General features: G+C 49.3%; 1 protein-coding gene across 5 annotated transcripts in view; it reads left to right on the forward strand.

Annotated features, from left to right (window-relative positions):
* Window positions 1–517: 517 nt before the first annotated feature.
* Window positions 518–15058, forward strand: part of TNIK (TRAF2 and NCK interacting kinase) — a 150982-nt gene continuing 136441 nt past the window's right edge. For 2 of the 5 annotated variants that reach the window (XM_066556230.1, XM_066556231.1), the window contains exon 1: window positions 519–699. In XM_066556230.1, the coding sequence (XP_066412327.1) occupies window positions 643–699 (57 nt within the window). In that variant the 5' untranslated portion in view covers window positions 519–642. Of the gene's footprint in view, window positions 700–15058 lie in introns of all 5 variants that reach the window. The other 3 variants (XM_066556229.1, XM_066556232.1, XM_066556233.1) reach the window with 3 other exon arrangements.

Raw genomic sequence — 15058 nt, forward strand, 5'->3', positions numbered from 1 at the left:
TTTGGGTTCAGCACCTGAAACTGGGCAGCTTTCCCACCGCACCTGACAGGCACCGCTGCCGGGGTCCTTGCGTGAGGGAACCCACGCGGCCCGGAGCCCTGCGCCTTTCCGCCCAGCCCCAGCCCGGATTCCGGGACCTTTCTGCATCGGGGGGGATCTGCGCGCTGAACGAGCCCGTTTGTGCACCCCGGAGGGTCCCGACGCCCGTTCCCTCCGCGGGTGCCGCTGCCCCACACGCCGCGTCCCCCTCCGTGCCCTCGCCCGCCACCGCGGCGCTCCCGGCGCAGCCCCCGCCCGCCCCTGAGGGGGCTCTGCCCGCCCCCGCGCGGCGCCGCCCCCTGGCGGCGGGTCGGGCGCCGCCCCCGCGGTGACAGACAGGGGCGGCGCGGGGCCGTGCGGGCGCGGTGCGGGGCGGGCGCGGCGATGCGCCGCCGCCGCCGCCATCCCGGCGCAGCCCGCGGCGAGCCCTGCCTGCCTGGCCGCCCCTAGGCAGCCGCGCTGCGGGCGGAAGGACAGGGGCGGCGGCGGCGGCTTCTCCTTCCCGGCGCCCCGCATGAGGAGAGGCGTTAAATAGCGCCAGCGCCGCGGCGGCCGCCACTGCCCGGTCGGTGGCGGCGGGGCCGCCTGGCCGGCGGCGGAAATATGGCGAGCGACTCCCCGGCGCGGAGCCTGGACGAGATAGACCTCTCGGCGCTGCGGGTGAGGCGCAGGGCCGGGGATGGCGGGGAGGCATGCGGGAGCGGCACCCCTCCCATCCATCTATCCATCCATCCGTCCATCCATCCACCCATCCACCTATGCATCCATCCATCCATCCATCCTTTCCCCGGTGGCGGGGAGATGGGGCTGGGGGTCCGCGGGGCTCGGTGTGTGTGTGTGTGTGTGTGTAATGTGCGGCTGCACGTATGTAAATGCGGGTAAGATAACCGTGTGCGCGTGCATGTGCGCGCCCGCCGCCGCGCGTGTGCGCGCATCCACACGTGTGTGCATCCGCACATGTGTGCGCGTACCCGCGCGTGTGCGCATCCGCACATGTGTGTGTCTGTGTGTGTGTATGTGTGAGTGTGCCCGCCCCGCAGGTGTGTGCGTGTCCGTGTGTGCGTGTCCGTGTGTGCGCACCCGCGCAGCGCCGCGGGGACGCGGGTGCGGGCGGCCGGGCGGGTCCCCGCGGCGGGGAGCGGGGCCGGTCCCACCCGGACACCCCCGCGCACCGATCCCCCGCGGGCAGCACGCGTGGGCAGGCAGGGATGGCGGGGCCGGGCACCGCCGGGGTGCGGAGCTGAGCCCCAGACCCCGCTTTCCCCGCCCCGGCCCCGCAGCCTCTCTCCATCCCTCTCTCCATCCCTCTCCCGCTGTGTTCCTGCGCGCTGCCTCCTCCTCCTCACCCCCCTGGAAAATGAAGCCCAGCATGTACCCTTGAAATGTCAGGCTCGTCAGACGTGTCAGCCTCGGCGTGGGCTGTGGCCTGATGTCCCCCCTGGTCCATTTCTCTTGTAACTTTCTTCCTTTTCCCCATCTTCCTGGCCGTAAGAACGGCTCGTTGGAAACGAGCATGGGGAGTCATTGAGAGAAACAGCATTTATGCGGGAGGCAGCAGCCAGGCTGCTCCACACAACCCGCTGCATAGACAAATAAATAAAATCAAGCAGAATCTGCTGAAGACTTGAACAAGTGTATTTTTAGAAATATTATTTGCTTCAGTGCAAGAAAAAAAAAAAAAGAGAAGTCTATCTTTATTCACTTGCCCTACTTTCTTTCTGGTGAGTTTCTGGTTGATTAATAGTGTAAATGATTGCTCAGCAATACACAGTGTAGATGAGATTAGAATGGGGGAACCATCTGCCTTAAAAAGAGACCTGGAGCTGGTTTCCCCTCTTAGGTGGAAGGTGCCTTGGGAGAAAGGTTGCTGAAGCTGGTGGAGTTAATCCAGGAGAACAGTGTAATTTGGGGGGGAGGGGGCTGCCTCCTTCTTCTGCACCCTCTGTTGTTTTTTTTTTTTTTAATTTTTTGTTTTAACATCTGTGCTGGGAAGTGTATTTGAACTAGGATATAATGTCTTTTTAAAACCATATCCACACGTGCTTAGGTTGGGGTTTTTTTTGTTTTTTTTTTCTGTTTGTGGCTTTTTAATAGCAACACACAGCAGCCTCAGTCAGGGTTTTGTTTTCGCTTTGGGAGGAAATGTATATTCCCTCCCTCCCCCTGAGACGCAGCGGCAGCGCCTGGCTGGTGAGCAGAGCAGTGCTGGCATTTCAGGGTAACCGGAGACAAGGGGACCCAAAATCCTGACTGTCACCAGGGTGGGACAGCAAAACCCTGCCCTCCTGCCCAGCAGTGTCCACTCCCTGCTCTCCTGCCCAGCATTGTCCACTCCCTGCTCTCCTGCCCAGCAGTGGCCACTCTGCCAGCACAGGGCTGCTGCCACTCAGCTCTCTGCCCCCTCTCAGGGGGACAGACCTGCTGTGGCACTTTCCTGTAAATGATGGGAGATGTGGTGGTTTGCAAGCGAGACAAGAATAGGAGCTTAATTTGCCAAGGAATAGATCTTCTTCTAAACTGAGCTCCTCCAGCACTTAGAATAATTGTTAAAGGTCGTAAATTCAGCAGATAGGGCACGAGGCGTGAATCATTCCATGGGGTCTGAATCAGAAATCGATAGTAAATTTGCTGCCTGGGCACAAAACATGGCAGGGAGGAGTAATTCCCCAAGCCTTGCAAAATTTTTATGTATCAGAAAAGAGGTGTCACATTGCAGTGGGTTTGTGGATGAGTCTGGGTGGAGGAGTTGTTGCTCTTGTGCTGCTTCTGTGTTTAAAGGGGTGAGAGGTGACTGTGAAATGCTGGGAGCAGGTAGTGACTCTAAAATCTGGTGATTTGTTCCCAGCAGTGGGGAAAGGAAGTGCTGAGGACACTTATCTCTGAGTTTGAGTCACTGAAATGTTCCAGGAGGCTGGGGCTTATGAGCCACGGGCAAATGTGTGTAAGAAAGGTGGAATTCTGACTGCCAGTTTGCCCAGTGCTTTGCTTTGGCTTGCCTCCTGCTATCCCAAGGAAGGGAGGTGTATTTGCAGGATGGCAGCACGCTGTTGAAGGCTGAGCACAAGGAGAACCCTGCACACCATCATTCAGTTCAGTTTGCCACTGCCCACGGGCTTGTGGGGTGGGATTTATAGATCTGGGCTGGAAGGTGACATAGGAGGTGGCAGGAGCTCTGGTTTTTGCCACACTGTGGAGTTTATTTTGGCCACACAGTCGGGCTCCACCGCAGCAGTGCATCTGCTTGATGTGCTGGAGGCTGGGCAGGAACAAAGCACTGAATTCTGATTAAAATGCACGGCCTGGTGCACTTGGGGTTGGCTCCTGCCTTCTCTGTGACATGTTTCTATCCATCACTGGGCACCGTGCTCATTGCCCTGGTACCCAGGAGTGCCCCTGTGGGTGCAGAGGACTGAGCGTGCCAGGATAGGAAGGATTCTCAAACCAGAGATCCTCCAGTGGTGGTGCTGGTAATGAGGATCGTTAATGTTGCAGAAAACTGTAATTTAAAACAATGAGGCCATCGAAACAGGTAGCACTGCATATTATACTGACGAGGGGATAAGATAAACTGCATTATAATGTTCTTTTGTGTGGGCAAGGTGATACTTTTGCTAGTCCACTCAGCATGTTTAATAGCCAGATGACCTGGCAGTGTTATTAACAGAATAATGATTGACACTGGGATTCACACAGGCTGTTGACTGTTGACGGGCATGTTGGAGAAGCAGATTTTTGCAATAAAATGAAAAAGTGTGAGAAGGGATGCAGTGGGCCATGGTCTGTGGTGGGAAATGCACAGCTGATCCCAATAGGAGAGAGCAGGAAGATAGGGCTGGGTTTGGTGTTTTTTCCCCCCATTTTTTTTCGTCTCAGCGAATGCAAGAGCCTGTCATCTCTTGCTGAAGGCAGTGGCCTTGATCCTTCTCAAATATTCAGGTCAGTAGCTTTTCCTCTGCTGCATCCATCTGCAGGGCTGGGCCTCTGGCTGATGCACTCAGCAGTGGTGCTGGGCTCTTCTGCAGCAGCTGCCACAGCTGGATTCACCTCAGTTGCTTTGCAAGGTGTGTGGGAGGTTATAAAAGATCTCGGGGAGGAAAAACCTTTCCCAGGGAGCTGATAACCCCTGGGCTGGGTCTGGCTTGGGGCCAGCAATCCCCCCTGCTCACTGCTGCTCCTTGTCTTGCGGGCAGGGGCTCGCCCTGGGCATAAGGCACCAGGCTCAGCCGGGATGTACAGCTTGGCTGGGGGTTTCCTGCTAGGCAGGGAGTTTAAAAAGAGCCTTTCTGGGGAAGAAGCAATTGTATTCTTCATGTACCTGGATGTTGCTTTTGTTTTGAGCTCATTAAGGAACCCCAGGCTTTTGTTGTTTACTTTAGTGAAGTGCTGACCGTGCACTCTTTGGAAACTGTACCCTAAAATCGTTTATTGTTTTGGAAAAGCCTGGCCTTTAATGCTCAGGCTTGGAGAGGAGACAGCACAGAATTTAAGGAGCCGGTGAGTATTAGCTGTTGCTGGGAAGAATTGGATGAAACCCAAAAATGTCACTACTCTTCCTTTAGCTTGCTTTGTGTAGAAGTGAAGTTTCAGTGGCCCTTTGTTTGCATTTGTTGATCACTGTCAATGAAGATAAAAGCTGACATGTTAAAAACCCACAAAACTCAAATATGCTGGCATTGTCCTGTTTCTAGAACTTTGTCAGTTTATGGCATATTTCAGCATCATTAAAGATTTAGGAGAAGCTCTATTGTGGAATAAGCACTGCAAGCCACCACTCAGGAGCATTACTCTGGCAGCATTATTTTAGGCTTCTTCTTCCAGTACCTTTTAAAAAAAAACTCTGTAGCTCAACAGAATTTGGGCAGCTTTTGTAAAGGTCACCTTCCTAAATAGAAAGAGGAACAAACTTGACTGGAGATGACTTCTAGAGATTAAAAAAAAAAAAAAGACATGAAAAGCTTATTTTGCTGTATTTACATGATAATGCTATATTTGCAAATAACTTTGCAAATTAATATATAATTTAAAACTAAAATAATTTAATATTATTTTTGCAAATAACTTTGCAGAATTTGGGGCAGATGTTCAATAAATAAATATATATATTACCAGTTCCTGAGGAAAGATACTCTCAAGAGTATTCCATTAGGGACTTAATCTGTCCTCTTCCACTGTGATTCAGTGCACATGTAAGCTGTGGAACATGACAGTATCCATGTGCTTTGTCTATTTTGGAGTCCTTTGAGTTCTAAACCATAAAACTGCAGCAGAATACTGGTCTCTGAATCACAGAATCATGGAATGGTTTGAGTTTGAAGGGACCTCAGAGCTTATCTAGTTCTAAAACACCTTCCCTTAGACCAGGTTGCTCCAAGCACTGTCCAACCTGGCCTTGAACAATTCCAGGGATGAGGCATCCACGGCTTCTCTGGGTTTTGTGTTGCAGTGCCTTACTACTCTCTAAGAAAATAATTTATTCCAAACATCTCATCTAAATCTTTCCTCTAATTTAAATCATCCCAAAGGGATGGCAATGTCCAACCCTATTCCTTGAGCCATTGGTGCAGATGTATCCTCTATGCAGCTATGCATGTTCTTGTGTGTACTCATGAAAAGTTACCATGGAAAAGGGTCTGTCTTCTGTCAGATCTTTCTCTGGGGTTGATTGTGTTCTTTTCTCTGCCCTTTGGACTTGTGCAGCCCAGCTGCTGCTCTTCTGCAGTTACTCTTCAGCAATGGTCTTCCTCATTGTTGCAGTTCTTCCACAGCACAGCAGTGTATGGCCTTTTTGAAGGCATGGAGAGTTCTCTGTTCTCACTAATGCTCTTTTGCTGGGCAGCCATAAAAATTAATAATTTGGAGTGAATTTATAGCAAAATATATGCTTGAGCAGGCTGAGGTTTGAGTGCAAGGTTGTGAGGTTGAAACAAGCTTTGCTTTGAAGCAACAAAGAACATTTTGTTGGTGTGCATATTTAAAATAAAGGGTCTGTTTTTAATCCATGTGACAAGGAGGAGTTAGAGGAGGTTTTTAACCTTGCTACCTGAAGGTAGTTTTTATATGCCAGGCTTGTAGATGTAGTGGCACAGTCTGTATGGGATGAGTTTCCATTTGATCTGTGTGTAAATCCCCATGGATGAATCACCCAGCTGTGGAAGAGGTGTCCTTGGAAATCATCATTCATGTGAGGCCAGGTCAGGGGAAAGCTCCTGGGCTCAGGCTCTGAGCTGCTCCCTGCAGCCCCTTGCCTGACTCCTCCTGATGCACCCTCACCCTTGGCAAGGGTAATTACAGACACCAGTGGGAGTTCTGTGACTCTGACCTGCAGACCAAGGACAGGCTATTGATCCCTGTCTCGTTTCTTCATGCCTCATCTGTAAAGGCGTAGAATCCTGCTAGATTTCCCATGCTTCCCCAGGGAAAGCTACCAGCAGGCAAAAGGGTGCTTGGTGGGGAGAAACAGCTTTGGCAAGAACTCTTGTGCCTCGGGGTGTGGAGGATGGCTGAGGGTTCAGGACCTGCCACCTGAAGGCAGCTGGCTGCCAGGGGAGCACACATATTGTTTTCCCTTGCTGCCAGCTACAGACGAGACCAGGAGCCTCATGGAGTGAAGGGCATCCTGCATCTGCTCTCCCAGGATTTTGGCTGATCCTTTCTCCCTTCTGGTGGCCTTTTTGGCCCTGACTGCTCTGCAGGTGTAGAGCCTCTGTCACATGAGGTTTCTGTTTGCTGATGCTCAGGTGCCTTCTTTGTTACCTTTCACACAGCCATTAAAGCAGGGTGCAGACTGAACCCCACAAGCCTAAGTCATGGGTAGCTCCATTGGGTGAGAGGTTGTGTTAATTTCCAGGCCAGTTGCTTTAATTTCCTTCTCCCCAGCCCCCTTCCCCTGTCCTGTTTTGTCACTTTGAAATGTGGCTGCACATTGAAAGTGATGGTCAGTCTGCTCTGGGCTCAGGAATACAACTTATGTAAGTGAGATTTGATGTTTTCCATGTAAATCGTTTATGATTTCTAAAGGAGTGCTGGCCAAGGAACATGGTCCTTGGAAAATGGATACTCCCCCTCTCCCTGTGTTCCTCCTCCATGGCTGTTTCTACATGAGCCCTGCAAAGGGCTGAGCATCCCCTTCCTGCCCTGGGATGAGGATGCCCAGCACATCAGCCCCCAGCCCTGGGGAGCTCCTGCAGTGGCTCATTAGTGAAAGGAGAGGAAAAGCCACCAAGGTTGGGAAGCACTGATAAGAAGTTTCGTTGGCACTCAGTTCTGGGCTCAGTTCTATCTCTCTGCATGCTTGATTTTTATTTTGTAATGGCCAATCAAAAAACCTTCCCCTTTGATCCAGAATGTCACTTTTCTGTGTTAATTTGCTGCGGTGCTTGCCAGAAGTTCAAGGTTGTGTGTTGGTAATAAATGATGGTAATCAGGCAGGCAGCACTGGAATGGCCAGGTTGGATAGCAGCTCCTGCTTCCATCCGAGGGCAGCCAGCAGCCTGTCCTGCTTCCCACTCAGAAACTGAGTTACCCTGGCCAGCAGAAGGTGTTCCCTTTGCTCTGCTGTGGGTAACCAGCTCTGCTCTGCCACAGGAGCTCTGTCAGATATTCATGGCTTTGTGCAAACACCATCCACTGCCAGTCAGTGAGGTGCCACCTGGGTGGGTGACACGGTCCCATCCTTCCTATGGATGCACTCAGGTGAAAACAGCCCTACCCTGTGGCAGACACTGTCCCTGCCTGGTTTGTGCTGCTTTGAGCAGTGAGCTGCTCCTCTGAGCAAAGCCTGAGCAGTGCAAGCTCAACATCCTCCTGGTTCTGAGTGCTCCTGCTGCAGCGAGGGTGGGTGTTTCTGCTTGCCTGAGTGCACGTGTGGTTTTCAGCCTCAGAGTGCACACAACCTTTTGTTACAGATTTTGCTTGTTCCCGCCAGCAGTGGCATTTCAGGGTGCAGAAAGTGTTGCTTTCAGAACAGCAAATTGTTCTAAAAGCAGTGCTCTTTAAAAGCCAGGGATATTGCCTCACATGCATATTCCTTTATAAACTAACAAGAAAAGTAAAAAATTTATGTGGCTGACAGTTTTCCCTCCCCTTCCTTTTAAAAATTCCTTTTTCTCCTAATTTTGAAACTCAGCAGGAAAAGCCTACTGCCAGCTGAGTCATGTGTTTAGTGCATGACAGAAGTGACTGTTTGGGATCATGCCCTTAATCTGCTGGATGGTGACTTTAGGATGCATTGGAGGTGGTAGAGCCTTTGCTGAGGAAAAGATCGCACAGCTTGAGCCTAATAAAATGTGTCTAATAACTGCTGTAGCATGCTATAGAAATACAAGAGATCAAAGCTTCAGAGTAATTTATTTTCATAATTTGTGGGTCAGATCCTTGCAGGACTAATTGGGTGCTGTTTGATGTCCAGGCAACAATAGAAATCTCCCTGTACATCAGAATATATTTGTCTCTTCCTCTTTCTTTCATACAAAAGCATAAAAGCTTTTGTGTGATTTTGAGATAAACTGGCAAAAGGGAAAGAGCAGATCTCCTCCCTACCTCACTGCAGTCTTTCTTAGCAGTATTAGGAGGGTAGTGAGGCAGTGGGACAAGTGCCCAGAGAAATGACAGATAATCCATGCATGGAAGTGTTCAAGGCCAGGTTGGATGGGGCTTGGAGCAGCCTGGTTTAGTGGGTGGCATCTCTGCCCATGGTGGAGGATGAGCTTAAGGGTTGCTTCCAACCCAAACCATTCTATACTTCTGTTACACTGGGGCCATACAGCTGATACAGTGACCAAACCAAATGTGTCTACTTGCCAGATGTTGATTGTTTTAATTACCATCAGTGCTTCAGGAGCACTAAGCCTCGTGGCTGTTGCTTACCAGGCTTCTACTCCCCAGAACATGAGTCCAGATGAAACCAGAGAATGAGATTTTGCTGGTGCAGCTCAGTGCACTTCCCCAGCTGTGGCTCACTAGTTGTGAATCTCTGGTGGTTTCTCAGCATGGTGGGTGGTCAGCCCCAAAACACAGCAGGTCAGATGTGCTTTGGGCTTTGCAGGGCACTTACAAAGCTCTTTTATTTATATATATTAACAGAAAGTATACAAATATAAATAAAAATAAGTGTGGGTCTAACTGTTCCCTCTTGAGTGGAACAGGACAGCACAGCTTGTGTCCCTGTACCTGGCAAATGGACCTTCTTCAAAACAGGCCACGATTTTCCAGGCTACTCACTCAGATGGGAGATCCCAAAACAGTCATGAAACGTGGCTGGAAAGGAAAGTGCAGTGCCCTTAAACTTGTGGGTTTGTGTTTTATATTCCCACTGAATACTCATGGTAGGTGTTTGAGGAAGGGGCTTCTCTCAGGTGTCTGCAGGTGCCACCATCTGGGGAGGAAAGAAAGATGGGTGTGCAAGGCAAATGTTTCTGGAGAAGAACCAGAGGCCAAAGCAACAAAATGAAAAGGACTTTAAATGCATTTTCTGGCCATGCAGACAGGCTGTCTTCAGTGCAATAAATCTTCAGCCTTTATGTATTGATTAGCTTCAGTAAATAGTGTGATGACTCTGCTCTTCCCATTGCTATTCTGTGGGGATCTGTGTGTTAGTATGGCTGAAGAGGCTATAATAGCTAAATGGGATTCCAGTAGTGAGAGCAGTTTACAAATGCTCTCCAAAGTGATCCTCACAGCCAGTGGGACTGTGTTTGATAGTTGTAAATGTAAACAGAATGCTCCACTGGCGACCAGGCTCGTAATGGCTGTGATTTCTAATGGGCAAAACTCTGTTTTCTGAGCCAAGTGTCCTCCAGTGACTGTGTCCTGCCCTGGCAGGGATGCTGTGTGACCCTGGTCCCCTGGCTGGGGACCTGTGATGGACACATTCTGAAGAGGAGAGGCTGAAATATGGGTCTGCCTGGTTAGAAAACAGAAATTGGCTGAAAATGCCCCTTTTTACACTAGCCATGTAATAACTTCTTCAATATTTGTATGATGCTGGGCATGGTTTGAAGTGATTTTGCTTGTTGAGCTTTTCCCCTGCTCTTGGAGCCAGGTATATGATGTGGCAGCCTGAAGGTGGTTGTGTTTGAGCTCTGGGCAAACCCCAGGGCCCTGGGGATTTGCTACAAAAAAGCATGAGCAGAGCAGGAAGATGGCAGGAACAGCAGCTCATTGTCCTTGTGGAGCAGGGATGGATGGATGGATGGATGGATGGATGGATGGATGGATGGATGGATGGATGGATGGATGGATGGATGGATGGATGGATGGATGGAGAGCTGCTTTACCTCTTAGTTGCCATAGCTGGAAGCCCATCCAGAAGTCTTTCCATTGGCATCTCCCTGTTTTGTGAACACCTGTAACAACACCCTGGTGAAAGAGCTCTTCCAGAGGTAGTTTGGACCATGAGCTGAAATCCCAGGTTGCTCTGGAGACAGTTGAAGGAAAGATAGGATAGAGCAGATATAAAATTAGCATAACAATACACCTTTAATTCAGCTTGAAGGAAATAATTGAAGACTAGTTGTCACTTACGTTTGTGACCTCTACCAAGATGACTCACACTGCAATATAATATGAGTCACTTGTTAATGATGGCCTGTTAAGGAGAAAGTGCCAAATCCCTGTAACTTCTTCGCTGTGCTCTGTAAAAGCCAGGATGGGTGTTCAGGATGTTATTGCCTAGAAGTAACTGATACTCAAGAGCACTGAACACCTTTACTTGGCTCTGGGTGACTTGGGCGTGAAAAGGCAAAGGTCCTGGCAGAAATGCTGCTTCTTCTTTGGCCTTGGTTTAAAAGAGCCACAAAACACCACGTAGCTTCCTCCCCAGTGCTGCCTTGACATGCTGTTTGTTACATGAGGGTGGGGACCCTGATAACTTTCCTTCCTGCCAGATGGCCCAGCTGGCCAGAGGGCAAGTGCCTGCTGGTGGGACAGAGGGTGGGAGGAAGGGGAGGGGGTTAATGGGTGCTCAGCTGTGCGTAGGTCTTTTATTTATATGTATTATGTCTTGAAACCTCTACAGAGCATGGGGAGGGAGGTCTTGGAGGCATCCTGGCTGATGGGAGAATGTGAAAGGAGCAATAAAACACTCTGGTCCCTGGGTACCACTGATGTAGAGACCTGCAGCCAGGAGGCTGGGGGAGGAAGGTGAGGAGCTGCAGGCTGTGGTCCCATGCAGTGAGGGCTTGGCCAGGCACAGCTTCCCCGTGAACTCCTCGCCTCTGACGTGTGAGAAGTTTTTTATGGCCTTAGGAACTCGCGGTGCTCCTGCAGCAATTGACTTGAGCACTCACTTGTTAATCATCTACTAGCTGTATTAAATGCTTCCTCTTACTGAGCTAGTGTTTTTCCTCAATAAATGAGATTTCACAATCCACAGAAGAAGTGAGAGGCTGGTGTGGAGGTGTTTGTGACTAGGGGCAGGAGCTCACCAAGAAGTGACCAGCTCCTGTGCTTGGGAGGGGGTTTCTCAATTGACAGAAGCCTCATGATTTTTGTCTGTAGTCAGGAAATTCTATGAAGTGCTGACACCAGAAGTTAACTTGGAAGGGGGAGTATTTTTCCCTAGATCTCATAATTGTAGAGAAGCGTGGAGAAAGGTCTTCTTGAAAGACTATAATCCAAAGGGCAAATAGAGGACTTCAAGTAGCTTATTGAAAATTCAGAAGAAAAAAATGAAGATAAATGTGTGAGGCTTTGCCTGCCTTCTTCTCTGAGTGATAAAACAGAGATCCCTAAGCTGCTTGTGCCATGCTTTCATCTTCCAGGTGAGAAGCTGCCTTCCCTCTCTTCTGCCACCTGTTCCAAGGTGTATCTTGCCCTCTGGACTTTGCCTCTTGGCAGTCCAGACAGGACTGGTGTCCATACAGGATCTTGCTGCCTTAGGCAGCACCAGTGTGGGCACAAGGAGACAGGAGGGTGGTGGTGAAGGGCTGTGGAGGAAGGGGATGAGGAGGAATGCACCTGAAGGAAGAGAACTTTACTCTTGGATGTTCCTATCAAGGCAGTCTGAGGCAAGCAAAGGACCTTGAATGTACAAATTGGTTGCATGGCAGAAAATTGTGTGTAGTACCTTAGGAATAGCTCTCTCTGAGGGGTGGAGGAATGAGACTTCCTGAAGAGAAGCTGCCAGCACAGTGGAACCCAGATCTTGAGCACATCTGTTTTTGGCTTGCTCGTTTGATAATGATCACCCAATTCTTTATTAGTTCCTGCTTTAGCATAGTGCTCCTGCTGCTTTGGGAGCTCTCAGGAGCTCTTATCGTGCCTCTTGAATAGGCAAAAGTTTATCATCTGATGGACCTGGAGGCACACCTTGCAGGTGGGCAGACCCTACCCCCCCAAAAATGGAGCAGTGTGGTTGGCCAGCGAGAAAGGGCAGAAGTTCAAAGCTGAAGTTGGTTTCTCAAGGCCCTTTCACAATAAATGGTGGGTTTGGTTTTGCCCGTTGATGTGACCTCTTCCGTGCTGCTGGTGTACAGCAAAGAGCCTGCACAGATGAAATGTCCTCAAGAGAAGATGCAAAAGCTCTGCTCATTATCAGAAACGAGTAAAACTGCTCCAAGCTAATATGGCTGCCTAAAAATAGAAGTGGTGTTAGGGGGAGGGGCTGTCTTCTGTGTTCATTTGCCCTTGATTTTCATGACATTTTGCTGCTCTATATTGTGTGTCTTGTTCAGGAGACTGTGTGTCCTGGTCACGCTGGAGTAATTCACAAGAATGTGTGCTTGTGTCAAAAAAACATCATGAAGAGGCTGAAGAGCTTGTTGGGGGTTTAGCAGTTAACTGGCAGAATGCAGTTATTCAGGTTTATTCCCTGTCCTCCTGCCCCTCTCAGGTTCACAGCGTGAACCTTGCTGTGATCTTGAAGCCTCTCCTACAGGAGTGGGAGGCCTGAAGAAAGGATGTGACTGGCAGGGAGGCTCTGGGATGGGATGGATCCCTGGTGCTGTGAGGTGGTGGGAGCAGAGGACATCCATCATGTGTAAACCTTACCAGAGAGGACAGTCATGCCTCAGTTGAAGGTTGCAGCATCTACTTTGCAGTTAAGGGAAAAAAAAAAAAAAAAGAAGAAAAAATTACTTATGAGACTTAATTACTGAGTTATTGTTATTCAGTATTTAAAGCCCAAGTTTCATAACTGCCTTGTGATATCAGCATTCATGTTCTTTGTCAGTATTATGCAAGCAGCTCACCTTGTGATCATGAAATACTGAAAAGTGCTTTCTAATGCTCACCCTCATTTCTCAACGAGTCCATAAAACCTCTTCTGCTTTCCATTAATTATGGAACAATGGAACATTTTCCTCTTAAAGAGAGCTGAGCCTTTTTTGTTTTTTCTTCAAGTTCTTAAGCCAGCTGCTCCTCTGAGACCTGTCTGTTCCACATGGCTAGACCAGAGTGGACATACCTTCTGTCCTTCACTGCATTGTCTTTTGCCACCTGGGAGAAAGCAGGAGGTTTGTGCACCAATCTTAGGGGCAGAGGTCTTGCTCTACTGAAGCAGTTCCAGCTGGTGCTTGGCTGTTTCTGGCACTGCTATGGTTGGTCTGATCTGCCTTCAAGGTTAACCGAGGCAGCTGGCAAAGATGGGAGCAAATCCAATGGGGATAACTCCATTTCCTTCCTAAAAAGAGCTGAAATACTAGCTTGCTTGTTGATATTCAGTTGTTTTCCAAGTGGGAGTTTGTTTAAAACCAGAAGAAGCCCTTTCTGGCCCCCAGCAGGAGCTGTGCTGTGAGACCCTGGCAGTGCAGCTCTGGTTTCACCTGTGCCAGGTCTGGATTTTCCCCACCTTCCAGACTTTGCAGAACACTGAGAGTAGACCTCTAGTCTTCCTCCTGATCAGTCCAGTTCTGCCACTCAGTGGCATCCAGAGAAAGGCTGGGACAGGGAGGGTTGTCCTGTTCTCTGGGGGTTGCCTGTGAGGTGGTTCTGCATGTGGCTCTCCAGAGGTGGTGGGGTCTCTTGATATTCTTGGGAGAATCTTGAATGATTTCCTTGACTTAAGAGATGCAAAATTTAATCTTTCCTCTGAGCTTTCTCAAGAAAAAGGAAATGATTGTTTTTTTCCCTTCCCTGTAGGGGGAAAGGGTTCAGATGTTTCTCTGAGCACAGATGTGGAGTGCTGAAGGGGATGTGTCTCCAGGCTCCCTGGCCAGTGCTGCTTCTCCACTCCTCCAGACTTTTCCTTAAGTACACATCTGGAGATCCATAACTCTTTTCACATGCTGATGAGGACTTTATAGATAAGATCCCCTGTGAGGAAAGGAATGCTAGGAGAGTCTCATAGCAGGGGAAATCAAGGTGAGGAGTGGTCAAGCATCTTCCTTAGATTCACTTATGAGCCATGCAGCCCCAGCACAGCTCAGAGTAAAGTCAGACCCTTTGGCCTCTCATGTTGTGGCCATTAAACTATGCTCTCCTAAGATTAGATAACCTGTGGTTTTACTGTCTGCAAGTCTTGATGAGCAAATTCCTTTGGATAAATGCTTTTCTTGTATACTTGCCAACACTGAGTGATGTTTGGGACATGAGGGAAGGGAAATAACTTGCAGGCGTCAATTTTCAGGAGATGAATCAGATGAAGAGATAATACCCAACAGGTTAGAGCTGTTGGAGTGGCTCAGTGGTGAAGATCACATTCTGTGTCTCTGGTTTAGACTAAGTGATATGGGAAACCCAGGGTGCAGCTGTGCTGCCAGCAGCTTACCATGAGTTTGGATATTGCTGAACAATCTGGGTCTCTGGCAGGGATGAGAAATGGCACTGGAGTTTGAGCCTTGGGATGGGTGCTAAGGGATTGGAGTTGCATACTTGGTGTTTCCCTCAACAAAAAGCCCATCCTGGCTTTGCATCACTTGCAGTTTGGGAAAGCTGATAGTTGAGTTGGTTTCCCTACATAATGAATATTCCTTTTCAACACAGGTCTTCAGAGAAGCATTGCAAAAACATCTTGGTGTTGTGGTAGTTTGTCTTTCTTGCTGTAGCCTGAGGCTGTAAGGTGGAGCATAGCTCAGCTGAGCAC

The sequence above is a fragment of the Molothrus aeneus genome, chromosome 10, assembly GCF_037042795.1.
Source record: "Molothrus aeneus isolate 106 chromosome 10, BPBGC_Maene_1.0, whole genome shotgun sequence".
NCBI classification, from domain to species: Eukaryota; Metazoa; Chordata; class Aves; order Passeriformes; family Icteridae; genus Molothrus; species Molothrus aeneus.